Genomic DNA, 15,434 nt, shown 5'->3' with positions numbered 1-15,434 from the left:
CATACCATAATACTTAAGCTTATCTAGAAGAATTTCATGATTTACACAATCAAAATCATGTGTACAAATTTATTATTTGTCTCTTACCGGATACAGTCATAGCGACCACCTTCACAGAAAGAAGGATATATAATTCAAGTTTACATGGGATTAACTGAAAACCATGAGAGTCATAAAATGTTTACGGGACGAAGTACAATCTGTCATAGTGTCAGTACCAGCGCAAAACTGACTTCGCTATGATTAAAAAGAGAGTTGATTAAGCTGGTAACACTAAAATCTGAAGCTGATATGACTAAAACAGAAGACAGTCTTTTAGTTGTTACATGCGCTGATTCCATCTTACTTTTGGAATGACTTGCAGCGGCCCCTGAAATAGGTTTTCAGTGACGAAGCCACTTTTCATGAGCCTGGAAATGTCAATAGTCATAACGTGCGTATTTGGTGCTCAGAACATCCACACGATATCGTAGAACACGTTCATGATTTGCCTAAGGTAAACTTCTTTTGCGACACATTCTCTTAAAAAATCTATGGACCATTTATATTTCGAGAGAAAGAAGGTGCGGTTGGTTTCGCGTACCTGGAAGTTCTTATAAAAATGGCTTACACAACAGTTACAGCAAGACACAGCAAAGTCAGTTTTTAGGGCCATGTCTTTCAATCGGTGAAAACGGAACTCTCGTATTACTACATTGCTGTCCGTCTGTCTATCTGTCCGATTGTTCAAAATACTTCTTCTCAGGAACTGTTAGTCGTATGGAGTTGACAGCAATCAAAGGAAAATATCCCAAAATTATGAATTTGTAATTACAAGAATATCACACGAAAAAATTATGTATTTATTTTTTAACTATCGGCTCGTCCGTCTGTGAAGACCCCTTTTGCTCAGGAATTGGTAGACGCCTCAAATTGAAATTTAAGCCACGTATTAAGTTCAATGGTCCCCTGGAGGTATAAGAAACGTTAGTTGTTAATTCAGTGCAATCAAAATAAAGCCATTTGTGTCACATACTTTGATACTCGTAAACTCACTCATTAAAACCTTGAAAGTACTCTCCTTTCACGTACTGCAATACAAGTAAAGGAAAAATCAGAAAATTGGTAATTTGAATTATAGCACATGACAAAACATAATTTTTTGTTTTTGCTATCTGACTTCAAACTTAGAAGACAAACGTTCTTGTAAGTCGTGGAATCCCTGTGACTGACATCATGCCACTATCAACGTTGATAGCATGAAATAGTCTTCTGTATTATGGACTCGCAGAATGAATGAACTATCAGCATACATTATTAAGTTTGTACCGAACTCCCAGTGTGCTATTTCTACTTGCACCTCGCCAATTTTTCAACAACACAGTGCTTCACTATAGTTTCATGCAGATGTTTGGAAAGTACCTCCACGCCGAATTACCTCAGCGTTGGATTAGTACTGCTCCATCACTACTCTCCTCGGCTTCATTGTCCCTCAGAGTTACCTCACTGAACTCCAAGTGATCTCTTCTTATGGAAGTTTGAACATAGTGCGTTCCTGCCTTCTCTACAGTTATTAAAGGAGTTGCAAGGAAAGATAATTAACGTGGTCTCTCTTGTCGGCCGTGACGTGCTGGGACCTGTATGGCAACTGTCTGACTGTCATCTACCATTTGCCGTGTCACAGCTGGTGGCCATCGCCACGTGCCTTCTGACTGGTGCGCGCGGTACGTTCCTTTCAGAGTATGCAGACACAACAGCGTCTTTCTTAGCAATCATATACAAGCGCTCACTTGACGAAAGGTCTATTCCTAAAGACTGGAAAGTAGCATAGGTCACACCAATACTCAAGAAGGGAAATAGGAGTAACTCATTGAATTACAGACCCATGTCACTGACCTCAATTTGCAGTTGTATTTTGGAGCATATACTGTACTCGAACATTATGAATCACCTTGAAGAAAATGACTTATTGATACATAACCAACACATATTCAGAAAATATCGTTCTTGTTCTCTTTATTCCCATGAAGTAATGAGTGCTGTCGACAAGGGAACTCAGTTCGATTCCATATTCCTAAATTTCCAGAAGACTATTGATACCGTTCCTCACAAGAGACTATTAATTTAATTGCTTGCATATGGAGTATCGTCTCAGTTGTATGACTGTATTCGTGATTTCCTCTCAGAGAGATCACAGTTCGTAGTGATAGACGGTAGATCATCGCGTAGAACAAAAGTGATATCTGGCGTTCCTCAGGGTAGTGTCATAGGCCCTCTGCTGTTCCTGATTGTCATAAATGATCTAGGTGATAATCTGAGCAGCCCCCTTAGACTGTTTGCAGATGACGCTATAATTTACCGTCTAGTAAAATCATCAGACGATCAATTCAAATTACAAAATGATCAAGAGTGAATTTCTGTATGGTGCGAAAAGTAGCACTAAACAAAGAAAATTGCGAGGTCATCCACATGGGTACTAACAGAAATACGATAAATTTTGGGTATACGATAAATCGCACAAATTGAAGGGCTATCAGTTCGACTAAATACCTGGGAATTACGAGCAACTTAAATTGGAAAGAGCACATAGATATTATTGTGGGGTAGGCGAAACAAAGACTGCGCTTTGTTAGCAGAACAGTTAGAAGATGCGAAAAACCCACTAAAGAAAGAGACATCCTACATTACACTTGTCCGTCCTCTGTGCTGCGCAGTGTGGGATCATTACCAGGTAGGATTGACGGAGGACATCGAAGAAGTGCAAAGAAGGGCAGCTAGTTTCGTGTTACCGTGCAATAGGGTTGAGAGTGTCACTATGATACGCGATCTGGGGTGGCAGTCACTGAAACAAAGGCTGTTTTCTTTGGGGCGAGATTTATTTACGAAATTTGAATCACCAAATTTCTCTTCCAAATGCTGACACCCACCTACGCAGGGCGAAATGACCATGATAATAAAAGAAGAGAAATCAGGGATCGAAAGGAAAGACTTAGGTGTTCTTTTTTCCCACGCGCCATTCGAGAGTGGAATGATAGAGAAGTAGTATGAAAATGGTTAGATGAATCATCGGACAGGCACAAGTGTGAATTGCAGAGTAATCATGTATATGTAGATGTAGATGTATTTGGCGCTGTCCGGCTGTATGCAGCTCCACACGTGTGTGCATTGGTTGTTGGACAGTAGAGTAGTTGAGTGCAAAGATGTGCGTGAGTGCAGTCTGCTGAGGTGCCAGTGGTTTTCTGTGTTCGCAGCACGAGTCACTGTTCGTGTTATCGCATGGGCGCGTGTAGGATGTGAGGCTGCACACATGTGTGCATTGGTTGTTGGACAGTAGTGTAGCTGAGCGCCACTGCAGACTGCTGAGGTGCTGGTGGTTGTTGTGTGTGGTTGCAGCACAAATCACTGTTCGTGTTATCGCATGGGCGCGTGTAGGATTTGAGGCTGCACACATGTGTGCATTGGTTGTTGGACAGTAGTGTAGCTGAGCGCCACTGCAGTCTACTGAGGTGCTGGTGGTTGTTGTGTGTGGTTGTAGCACAAATCACTGTTCGTGTTGTCGCATGGGCGCGTGTAGGATGTGAGGCTGCGCGGCTGCACAGATGTGTGCATTGGTTGTTGGACAGTAGTGTAGCTGAGCGCCACTGCAGTCTGCTGAGCTGCTGGTGGTTGTTGTGTGTGGTTGCAGCACAAATCACTGTTCGTGTTATCGCATGGGCGCGTGTAGGATTTGAGGCTGCACACATGTGTGCATTGGTTGTTGGACAGTAGTGTAGCTGAGCGCCACTGCAGTCTACTGAGGTGCTGGTGGTTGTTGTGTGTGGTTGTAGCACAAATCACTGTTCGTGTTGTCGCATGGGCGCGTGTAGGATGTGAGGCTGCGCGGCTGCACACATGTGTGCATTGGTTGTTGGACAGCAGTGTAGCTGAGCGCCACTGCAGTCTGCTGAGCTGCTGGTGGTTGTTGTGTGTGGTTGCAGCACGAGTCGCTGTACGTGTCGTCGGACGGGCGCGTGCGGCAGGTGGCGCTGCCCGGCTGCGCGAGGCTGCACACGTGCGCTCAGTGCGTGCAGGACCCGTACTGCGGCTGGGACGCGCGGCGGGCGGTCTGCGCCGCCTACAGGCCGGGGTAAGTACTGCGGCACTGCCTACACTGGGCCACCACGCGTACCACTGTCGTCTTCTGTGAAGTCCGTTCAGTAAATAATGCTCCACAATTTTTGTGTCTTAACCGTTTGACTACCTTTGGAATGTATGGCCTCATAACAGGTTGTCGAAGAAACAGTGGGATTTCGCTGCCTGTTATGTCTCCAATGCCTGGGCTAGCAGGACAGAGCGGACTAAATTGTGGAAAGAGGCCAAAATGAGTTCCTGTCAGTTGCACTCAACATACAAACTTTATTTATCAACGCACAGTATTACAACAAGGATGCAAAACACTCAACTCGACATCCTTTGATTAACGTTAGATAGGCTGAAGGCCACATTCAAAATCCAAGACACAAGTCTTAAGCAAAATTGAAATATAAGGTTCTTATGGAGCTTTCACCCAAGAATATTTTCTAAATCTTCAATTTAATCGGCTGAAGGCCTTAGCAATTTAATTTTAATGGAGCTAGGCAGCAGGTCGCTTATTAAGTAATAAGAGGAGTTTCAATCAAAAAGCAGAAGGCCTTATCTTAAAAGATTTCATGCAAATTGGGCTGAAGGCCCCATTCAAAACCATAACAATCCTATACCTTAAGGGCAAGCGAAGAAGAGTAATTTAAGAGATATTAAAACTCTGCCGAAGGCTGCTCACCAACAAATAATTAAACGGCTTAAGCCCTAGAAGAAGAGTTTTAATTTTAAAGGGTAGAAGCCCGTATACTAAAACATTTCATATAAAATAAAGAATAACAGTCTCATGCCTTAAGGGCGAGACAAGTACATTAAGAGATATTGATACCCGACTGAAAGCCACACATCAACGAAATAACTAAAATCCAAACACGGAAAATACTTCATAACATACAAGGAACGGCGCTCAGAAGTTTCCAAGGGTCGGCCTGGGATTATAACACTAACGCCCGTTTGGGTAAGGCAGCCTGTCCAACGACTTCTTATTGTGGAGGCAACCCAACCGACTGGAATCTTAGCCAACTTAAACACCCACCCGTTGTTGCTTGCGGGATGTCCCAAAAGTAACAACCAGGATCTAACGAAGAAATGTAAACAGTTGAGGCTCGATAGTAAGTTAAGTGAGGACACAACTTTCAGGTCCAAGATCGGTGGGCGACGAACTTCATAGCACTCGCAAGCAGCACCTCACAATCTAACCAGCCCGTGCACGCCGACAGTGGCTGTAGCCAGACTACGCGCGACGGTGGCATGCTTGCTGCTCCACGCCAACCAACCGACTGGACTGCTGGTCCGTCCGCGACTGATGCTCCGTCGCGACTGCACTGCTGGTGCGTCTCCCACTCACTGGCTGCCCGACACACGACGGCCCGGAAATACTATCGGTCGCACCACAGATGGTACGACAGTGTGCTTATCGATACGCGCTACTGCTGCCACTCACGGGCAAGTAAAGCAGGAAGTTAGTGACGCCAGTAAATAGAATAAGATAACAGGCGGCACTACCGTGATAGAAGATGAGATACAAATAATGGGATGAACACGAGCCCTCTACGGCTCAATGTCTATCTATCAGAGTCCCACTGGTATAAAATACTAACGGTTTACAGAATTCTTAGCATTGCATATTCCACCTATATTTTGTGCTTTTGCGCTCTTAACCATCTGTTCTACACAGAAGTGAAAAGAATCATGCAGTACCTTCCCATATCTTGTCAGACCTCCTTCTGTCCGGCTTACTGCAGCAGCTCAACGCGACATGGACTCAGCAAGATGTCTAAAGTTCTCGGCAGAAATATTGAGCCATGCTGCCCCTATAGCAGTCCAGAATTGCGAAAGGGTTGCCAGTGTAGGAATTTGTGCGCAAACTGACCTCTCGATTATGTCCCATAAGTGCACGATGAGATCCATGTATGGAGTTCTGGGTGCCCAAATCATTCGCTCGATTTGTCCAGACAGCTCTCCAAACCCTCGTGGACAATTGTGGCGCAGTGACATTTCGTATTGCCATCCTTAAACGTTCGTTCGTTATTTCGGAACATGATGATGATGAAAAGCCCATGAATTGTTGGAAATGGTCTCCAAGTAGCCGATCATAACGAGGACCCAGTCCATTCCATGTGAACACAGCCCACACCATTATGGAGCCATCACCAGCTTGCACGCCGGCCGAAGTGGCCGTGCGGTTAAAGGCGCTGCAGTCTGGAACCGCAAGACCGCTACGGTCGCAGGTTCGAATCCTGCCTCGGGCATGGATGTTTGTGATGTCCTTAGGTTAGTTAGGTTTAACTAGTTCTAAGTTCTAGGGGACTAATGACCTCAGCAGTTGCGTCCCATAGTGCTCAGAGCCATTTGAACCATTTTTGAACCAGCTTGCACAGTGCCTTGTTGACTAGTTGGGTCCATGGGACTGCGCCACACTCGAAACAGACATCAGTTCTTTCCCACTGAAACCGGGACTCATCTGGCCAGGCCGCAGTCTTCCAGTCATCTAGGATCCAACCGATACAGTCATGAGCCCAGAAGAAGCCCTGAAAACGATGTGTTGCTAGAAAAGGTACTAGTGTTGGTGGACTTCTTCCATAGCCCATTAAGCCAGATTTCACCACATTGGCTCAAATGGCTCTGAGCACTATGGGACTTAACATCTGAGGTCATCAGTCCCCTAGAACTTAGAACTACCTAAACCTAACTAACCTAAGAACATCACACACATCCACGCCCGAGGCACGATTCGAACCTGCGACCGTAGCGGTCGCGTGGTTCCAGACTGATGCTCACCACATTGTCCTAACGGATATGTTCGTCGTGTTTCCCACATTGATCTCTACAGTTATTTTACGCATTGGTTGTCTGTTAGCACTGACAACTCTACACAGACGTCGCTGCTCTCAGTCGTTAAGTGAAGGCTGCTGTCTACTGTGTTGTCCTTGGCGAGAGGCCTGAAATTTAAAATTCTCGGCACTCCTTGACACTGTGCATCTCTTAAAGTTGAATCCGCTAACAATTTCCGTAATGGAATGTCCCATATCTCTAACTACCATTCCGCGTTCGAAATCTGTTCATTCCAGTCGTGCAGCCACAGTCACGTCGGAAACCTTTTCACATGAGTCATCTGGGTACAAATAACATCTCCGCCAATGCATCGCCCTTTTATACCTTGTGTACGCGATACTACCACGATTTGTATATATACATATCGCCACCCCATGAATTATTACATCTCAGTGAAATACCCCAAAAAGTTTGTTTATGAACCCTCTGATTACCGTCGGAACGTGTGTGTCCCAAGAAAGATTGTCAAAGAACCATTGGAATTTAGCTACCTATTGCTATGAATCAGTGGTCAATTGATAAAGGGAATGCTGGTAATGGTGTATAGAAATCTTACAACTGCAGATTACACATGCATGTAGGCTGTGCTGTTTTCGAGTTTGGTTGTTAACCATCTGTTCTATATTGCTGGGACGAATTAGTCCGTGCCTGCCGATAGGCAACGCAATCAATTGATTTACAATGTGGTACGTTGTTGCACCATACCGCACAATCCGTGTCATTGAACTCCGCGCCCGCGTTACCGTATGCTGCATCGCAAAGGGTGCCCACATTGAGCACCTGCAGCGTGAGTTATGAGCTTGAAGAGATGCGCTGTCCGCTGATGTGGGTACCTGTAGTTTATGCGTTGTCATCTTCTCGAACTCTGGAGGCACTTACAAATAACCCTGTGTGTCCCAGCACTTCCCATATGGTGAAATGAAACAGAGGAAAATCGTTTTTTCATGTTAATGCTTCTGACGACGCCAATAATTGCAATGACCATACATAAATTTATTTCACTCAAAGAAAGAAGTATAGTCAAAGGATTAAGAGCTAGAATTTGGTGACAATTAACATTTCTTCTACGGGTATTCTTTTTCTTCGTAGTATCCACTACGAGTATTTCTGTGGTCTATTGCCAGCATTGTATATGGATAACTTTTACCTATTGGTAGACGCTCTTGTTCTGTGACCAGATGTCATGTTTTCATGTCATGAATCAAGCTCTCATGATATCAATGTGCGTCCCACGTAAATAATCTGAAATGGCTCAAACAGATGAAAGTGGAAGGGCGTCACATCTGCACTGTAGGGTGGATCAGGCAATGTAATGATGTTCAATCCAATTTAGTGTTTACGGGTTCCAAGATTTGTGCGTGGGGATCCATCGCTGTATTAGAGCAGTAATCTTTTTGGAATCTTGTCAGATAGAGCACGTCGGAAATTATTCTTGAATTTGTTGAGAGCCTTCATATTGCTTCTGAATTGGTTGATGTGTTTTTTTCAACACATCCACGAGAATATCTTCAGTAACGTAGATGACTGTCATCATGACTTTACCGGCAGAAGGAGGTGCCTGGAATTTCCTCTAATTTAGAGAATACGGGTGGTGCCACTACAGTGATTACCATTTTGTTACCAGTTAAAATCTCTGTACCCCCGTTTCGTAGCCTGTAACTGTTGTAACGGCGACCGGAACGGTCGCGGGGTTGAAGTGACGGAAAGCGCGGACGGACCCGCGGAGCGGCTCGAGAACAACAACACAACGGGAGAGGACGGACACGACCAACGGAGGACAGAACGAACAACGACAAGATCGAAACAACGGAGTCACACGAAGACCTAACAACCACGTCCACTCGCACACTGAACAAGAGAGTAAATAAGCTGTCTAAGGCGAGGCGATGTGTCCGGAGACGTACGCAAGGTTAGACTGGCTGGCTGAGCGAGAGGCAGGCGCTTAAATACTCTATCGGGGGCGCCGCAATTCGCCGCTGGAACCACGTGATCCACTGTTGAGCCCTCACACTAAATGTGGGCCAGGAGGCGCGCGCCGCCGCAGCTTACAGCGGGATGGTGCAAAGACTTCTAGCGGTCTTCGATGTCCATGGCGTCTGGCGGGGATTCAAATTCCACGGCGGTACCAGAGTAACAATGAGTGGCAGAAACTCATCTCCATTGTCCACTACCGCTTCAGTAGTTCATATGAAACTGCTTTTTGTAGAAGTTTGTAGTCTACTGAGAGCATTTGTGGAATCCATCGTGAACACAGTTTCGAATATCCAAGTCTCTTGCACGTGCACTTCCAATGCTCGCCGATAGCCGTAGATCGAAAAGTCGAGTTTTGTTGATCCGGTCTGCTCTAATAATGGTAAGCGAGCATTCGTCGTATCAGGAACAGTGGATGTGACAGGACATTCCGAACATAGCAGATCACTGAACTCATTTTCTGCACTTCCCAGCGTTCTAACTTTCTTCACATATCGTCCAACTGCGTCATTACCATACACTACACACAAACGTTTATAGGAGTTCACGTCAGTTTCCTTTTGCAGAACCAAGAATTCAATTACAGCACGTTCTTGTACTTAGACTCCTGTGTATACTGTAGTAGCCGACCACAATATTACAGCACCTGGGAGTGAGTATGCTTCAGTGGGCTCGAGTGTTTACCTGTGCGCTGATTACTATGTGCTCTGGTGTTATAACGACTAGACAACTTAAAGAGTTGCGCAGGGTCTATGGCAGTCGACAAAACTGATATAGTTATGGTTTACTGTAACTTCACAGCGCGATTCCGATAGCGGCCACGGGAGGCCAAGAGCAATAATATCTGTTTGGGTAGTACTTTGATGTTTGACTGCGGATGTGTCGGAATTATTCGACACTTTGTCTAGAGACAAGTTTTTAGATGATCCATACATTTTAATGATTCTTTGTAACATTGTGGCTATCGTGTAGCTGCGGCAAGATAGAAAAGAGAAAAGCCTCTAAAGTTTTCAAGAGTTTTTAACTTACGAAAACGGTCAGTAATCATTACCCAGCCTTCCCCTTTTGGTACGTACACAATGTGATCAGAAGTACCCCCACACCTGGCTGAAAATGACTTACAATTTCGTGGCGCTCTCCATTGGTAATGCTAGAATATGGTTTTGGCACACCCTTAGTGTTGATGACAACTTCCACTATCGCAATCGTACGTTCATTCAGGTGCTGGAAGGCTTCTTGGGGAATGGCAGCCCATTCTTCGTGGAGTCCTACACTGGGGAGAGGTATCGATGTCGGTCGGTGAGGCCTGGCACGAAACCGGCGTTCCAAAACATCTCAAAGATGTTCTGTAGTATTCAGGACTCTGTCCAGGCCAGTCCATTACAGGATTGTTATTGTCGAGTAACCACCCCTCCACAGGCGGTGCATTATGAACGGGTGCCCGATCGTGTTGAAAGATGCAATCGCTCTTCGGCAGTGAGAAGCAAGAAGGTGCTTAAAACATCAATGTAGGCCTGTGCTGTGATAGTGCCACGCAAAACAACAAGGAGTACAAACCCCTCCATGAAAAACACGACTACACCATAACACCACCGCCTCCGAATTTTAGTGTTGGCACCACACACGCTGGCAGATGACGTTCATCGAGCATTCGCTATACCCACATCCTGCCATCGGATCAGCAGATTGTGTACCGTGATTCGTCACTCCACACAACGTTTTTCCACTGTTCAATCGTCCAGCGTTTATGGTCCTTACATCAAGCGAGGCGTCGTTTGGCATTTACTGTCGTGATGTGTGTCTAATGAGCAACCACTCGACCATGAAATCAAAGTTTTCTCACCTCCTGCCTATCTGTTATAGTACTTGCAGTGGAATCTGATGCAGTTTGGAATTGCTGTGTGATGGTCTGGATAGATGTCTGCCTCTTACACATTAGGCCCTCTTCAACTGTCAGCGGTCTTTGTCAGTCAACAGACGAGGTCGACCTGTAAGCTTTTGTGCTGTACCTTCACGTTTTCGCTTCACTATCACATCGTAAACAGTGTACCTAGGTATGTTTAGGAGTGTGGAAATCTCGCGTACAGACGTATGACACAAGTGACACCCAATCACCTCACCACGTTCCAAGTCCGTGAGTTCGGCGGAGTGCCGCGTTCTGCTCTCTCACGATGTCTAACGACTACTGAGGTTGCTGATATGGAGTATCTGGCAGTAGGTGGTTGCACAATCCATATAATATGAAAAACGTGTGTTCTTGAGGGTGTCCGGATACTTTGCAGAAGCGACTAGGCGAACCAGCAGCTGGAAATGTCCCGTTTCCATATAAAGTAAGTTGAAAGTTCAGATCACCTCTCAGTCTCCATTCTCCTGCTTCACAGTACGCACACAGTGGAGACAATGATGCCTGACCGGTGTGCTTACAAGAACCCAAGGCATGGGCAGTGTTTTGGATAGTCTTCGTCGGCTTCTCTTGTAAGTGACGAAGACTGTCCATAGTAGACAATGAGGCGCGTCCGTGGAGTGCCACAATCAGGCCTCGTAGTTGCGAAGAAACCTGCTTCGCGCTGCCGAAAATGGTATGTTATGTCATAATTGCAACATGGATAGTTTGTGTGCGTAGCGCGAAACGAGAGATTTGAAAGTGCTCCGATCACCAACATTCTTTTATTACTAAATGCCAAAACCCCTAGAAGCCTATGATAGAACTTTGAAACAACCTGTGTCTTAATGGCTGTACAAAAACGGGGCATTAGTTTTTCACTGGAAGTCGTACATCCATCTACTATTAATTGGCGTACTTACCAAAGCACGCATCATATCAAATATGTGAATCAGTTGTTTCAACGACAGAGGGTGTTGTTGCTGCGTTAACTCCTGGTCATATTACGTACATATGCGCATGCCGTGTATAATAGGACTAGCTGGCCGATGCCTATACCACCTGCTACTTCCTTAGGCCACGTGACAGGCACTCGCGGGCGAGCGTGTCCAATGGGTCACAACTGGAACAGCCTGCTGTCGTCACTGAAGTACTGATACCGCGAGGTAGCGAGACTATCTACAGGTGACGAATGTCATTGTGAACTGCAGTAAACTGGGTCGACGTGGAGCGTGACAGAATGTGAGAAAGGGGCTATCGTATTTTGGAGGGTCCATGGCCACACCAATAATGAATTTGCCCAATTGTTAGGTGGATCAATACGGACTACCGTGGTCTACAAGGAATTGTGTACCAACCGCTGCTGTGTCATATGCTCTAACACCAATGGTCGTAGAAAGATCCCAGCCAATACGAACCAGAGGCGAGTGTCACGCACTGGCAATGACAATCGCTTTCAAACCTAACGAAAGTTATTCTGTGAGTGAATGCAGATAGAGCTCAACACATTTCTGAGAGAAACTGTACTGCGTGCAAAGGGCATTAGGAGTCCTGTACACAGCAGAAGGCCATTGACGACCCTGGCCTGTAAGGCTGCACGCCTTCAGTGGGAAAAACAATCAAGAAACAGGATATTTCAGACATCCACCATCAGAATGCAATTTCTGCACGAAAACTTCCACAGCTACCTCCACAGCGCAGATGTCAGATACTTAGCAACTTGTCGCAGCAATCTCCGTCGAGGTTACGTAGCCACTTGTGTGAAAGAAACTAAGCGCGTTTAAATATCAGTAGTCAAATAGCAAGACCACCATACCTGCAAACGGATTTAAAACCTATAAAATAACTCTGGACTTGTGAAGACCATTGCAACCTGCACAAAACTGTCAGCTCCCAAGGAAAACTCCTGTACAATACCACAGACTGTCTTTACTGTTTGCAATACATTTTGGGAGTGGATGATAAAGTCAGAACGACACCACAGAGGAAACTAATGTTCTTTTACCGTTCGTTGCGGCTTGTTTCTTCAGTAATCTGGAGTGACTGTACTTGTTGCCTGTTACCGTGATGTACTGTCGTTTGCACTTGTTACCTGATATCGTGATGTGTTTTTGAGGTATTTTATCGGGTACCATGCCTTCTGCGTTGTTGTCTTGGTCATCAACCTTAAGGTTGGTTTGATCTTCTCCGTTCCCGCTATTTCTCCTGCCATGTTCTCCATTTTAGCATCACTGCTACACCGAACATTGTGAACCATATCATCTTCCCTTCCACTACCGGTTCAAGTGTATTTTTTAACAACGACTCATGTCATATATCACTATGTTCCTCATAGTGCACACTACTACTTCTACAAGCTGGCAGAGACAGTTACCGTACGTGTGATTTATAGTGCTGCCAGGTTGCCAATCTTTAACATCCATTTACCGTCGGAAATATGTGGAGGACGACACATTTTGTGTTGCTAGTATGTGAGGGATCCATCTGCGAAGTCCGAGAGCGTATTTTTCTTCACCCAGAATTAGTACTGTGCAGGTGGTGCAGTGGAATGTGTTTTGGGTTAGCATGTAAGAGAGCGATGATCCGATTCTGTATCGAGGCGTATTTGTTTTTATTTGCTGAATGTAGTGTGCGTGGTACGGTATCTGGCGTCTTAATCGTCATACAGCGATTACAGTGGGTCTCCAACAAAACATTTTCTCTTACGTACAATGAACACAGAAATGGAAGTATTGGAGTTTTCATTAGTCAGCTTTCAAAGAAGGCATATGCACGCCATGGACGCGAATAGTATATAGGAATTCTAGCACAACCTGAAACCGATTGCTTATAACTCACAAAATATCGAAAGAAATCGAGTGTCGTACAAGCGACTAAACAGATAAGTTTCTCAGGTTTCCAATTGTATAAGTTATACCATCTATTAACAGAGAAGAAGAGACACTAAGAAGAAGGTGTTCAGCCCATCTCACAGCCGCCTATGTAATAACGGAATTGAAACCTTCGACCGGCTGTGAGTTGGCTGTATAAGTCAGTGGGTTAAATTGCTCACCCGTGCGCTCCAGCAGTTGCTTAGAAAGAACAAACCTAAGACTGAATCTCATATAAATAGATTGCAAAGAGACCGTTTGCCATACTTTACTTAGTAAGTAAAAATTATTATTATTATCGTTTTTGTTGGGAATACAAGCACCCCTCAGTATTTTAAGAATTTTGTGGGATTTTGCACAATAGAGTTACGTATATTAAAAAAGACCATAATCGCTTTGATAATGGAGGCTTGCTGTATTAGTGGATTATGGTCGGGATATCTGATTCACTGTTGCAAAAATCCGTTTGCTGACTTCGATGTAGTCTATATGTGAAGAAAGTGTGATTTAAATCTCTTACTGTTACTCTGCCAATAAGAGGAAATATGTGAATGTTTTCAGCAAATATGGCTGGAAAATTATCAAATAATAACATCGTGCTGACATTGCGAAATGAAAATGTTTTATTTCCTTTAACTTTGTGGAAACGGGGCTTCGGTGGAATTTAGGACATTTCTGTGCAGTAGTTCCTCCTAATACGTTTCGGTAGTTGACGTTCGCCTTCTCGTCAGCCCCTTGCCCTACTGCATAACGTGCATTGGAGGTGTGACGGCAGCCGGGTCTGATGTGCATGTTACAGACTGCTGCAGGCGGCGTCCGCCCCCAGCGCCCCCGAGTGCGAGCAGCCGTCGGCGCGGCGCGTGTCCGCGCGCTGGGGGCAGAGCGTGCTGCTCGCCTGCTTCCCCCACCTGCCGCCGCAGCTGCGGGGGCGGCACCTGCGCTGGCTTCACCGGCCGGCGGTGGGCGGACAACCCACGCAGCTACACCACAGGCGAGTCTCCGGCCGCGGCGGCGTAACGCGGGTTGCGTTCACAGCAGGCGCGGGCAAATGTCGCACGAATGCGAATACGGGTATATGCGAGAAGCAGGGGCTGCCAGAGATCTGCGGATACGTAACAGTCGTGGAATATCTTGAAGTGCTGAAAGCTGTCTGTAAATGAAACCTTGGCCAGCTTTACCTTTCCTTACAGCTTTTATATTTCTCAGTCTCCGAGCTCTCTGAATGAGATTTTGATGCGCGCAACACTTAGAAAGTACCACGTTGAAGCGTCAACAGGTGCAACATTATTTTTGTCGACGCGAGACAACCACGAACTTGAGATCATAAGTCAATTGTCAAGACGGAGAATAGGAGCATTAGGGAAAGCAGAGACCGTCTGTACCTATAATACACTACTGGCCCTTAAAATTGCTACACCATGAAGATGACGTGCTACAGACGCGAAATTTAACCGACAGGAAAAAGATGCTGTGATATGCAAATGATTAGCTTTTCAGAGAATCCACACAGGGTTGGCGCCGGTGGTGACACCTACAACGTGCTGACATGAGGATAGTTTCCAACCGATTTCTCATACACAAACAGCAGTTGACCGGCGTTGCCTGGTGAAACGTTGTTGTGATGCCTCGTCTGAGGAGGAGAAATGCGTACCATCACGTTTCCGACTTTGATAAAGGTCGGATTGTAGCCAATCGCGATTGCAGTTTATCATATTGCGAAATTGCTGCTCGCGTTGGTCGAGATCCAATGACTGTTAGCAGAATATCGAATCGGAGGATTC

General features: G+C 45.5%; 1 protein-coding gene across 1 annotated transcript in view; it reads left to right on the top strand.

The window, feature by feature from the left end:
- Positions 1-14,813, top strand: part of LOC124622728 (semaphorin-2A-like) — a 329,443-nt gene extending 314,630 nt beyond the window's left edge. The window contains exons 7-8 of the mRNA XM_047148519.1: positions 3,957-4,105; positions 14,453-14,813. Coding sequence (XP_047004475.1) covers positions 3,957-4,105; positions 14,453-14,813 — 510 coding nt within the window. The remainder of the gene's footprint in view (positions 1-3,956; positions 4,106-14,452) is intronic.
- Positions 14,814-15,434: the final 621 nt, after the last annotated feature.

This window comes from Schistocerca americana, chromosome 7 (assembly GCF_021461395.2).
Source record: "Schistocerca americana isolate TAMUIC-IGC-003095 chromosome 7, iqSchAmer2.1, whole genome shotgun sequence".
Lineage (NCBI taxonomy): Eukaryota > Metazoa > Arthropoda > Insecta > Orthoptera > Acrididae > Schistocerca > Schistocerca americana.
This window is presented reverse-complemented; position numbering and strand designations above follow the sequence as displayed.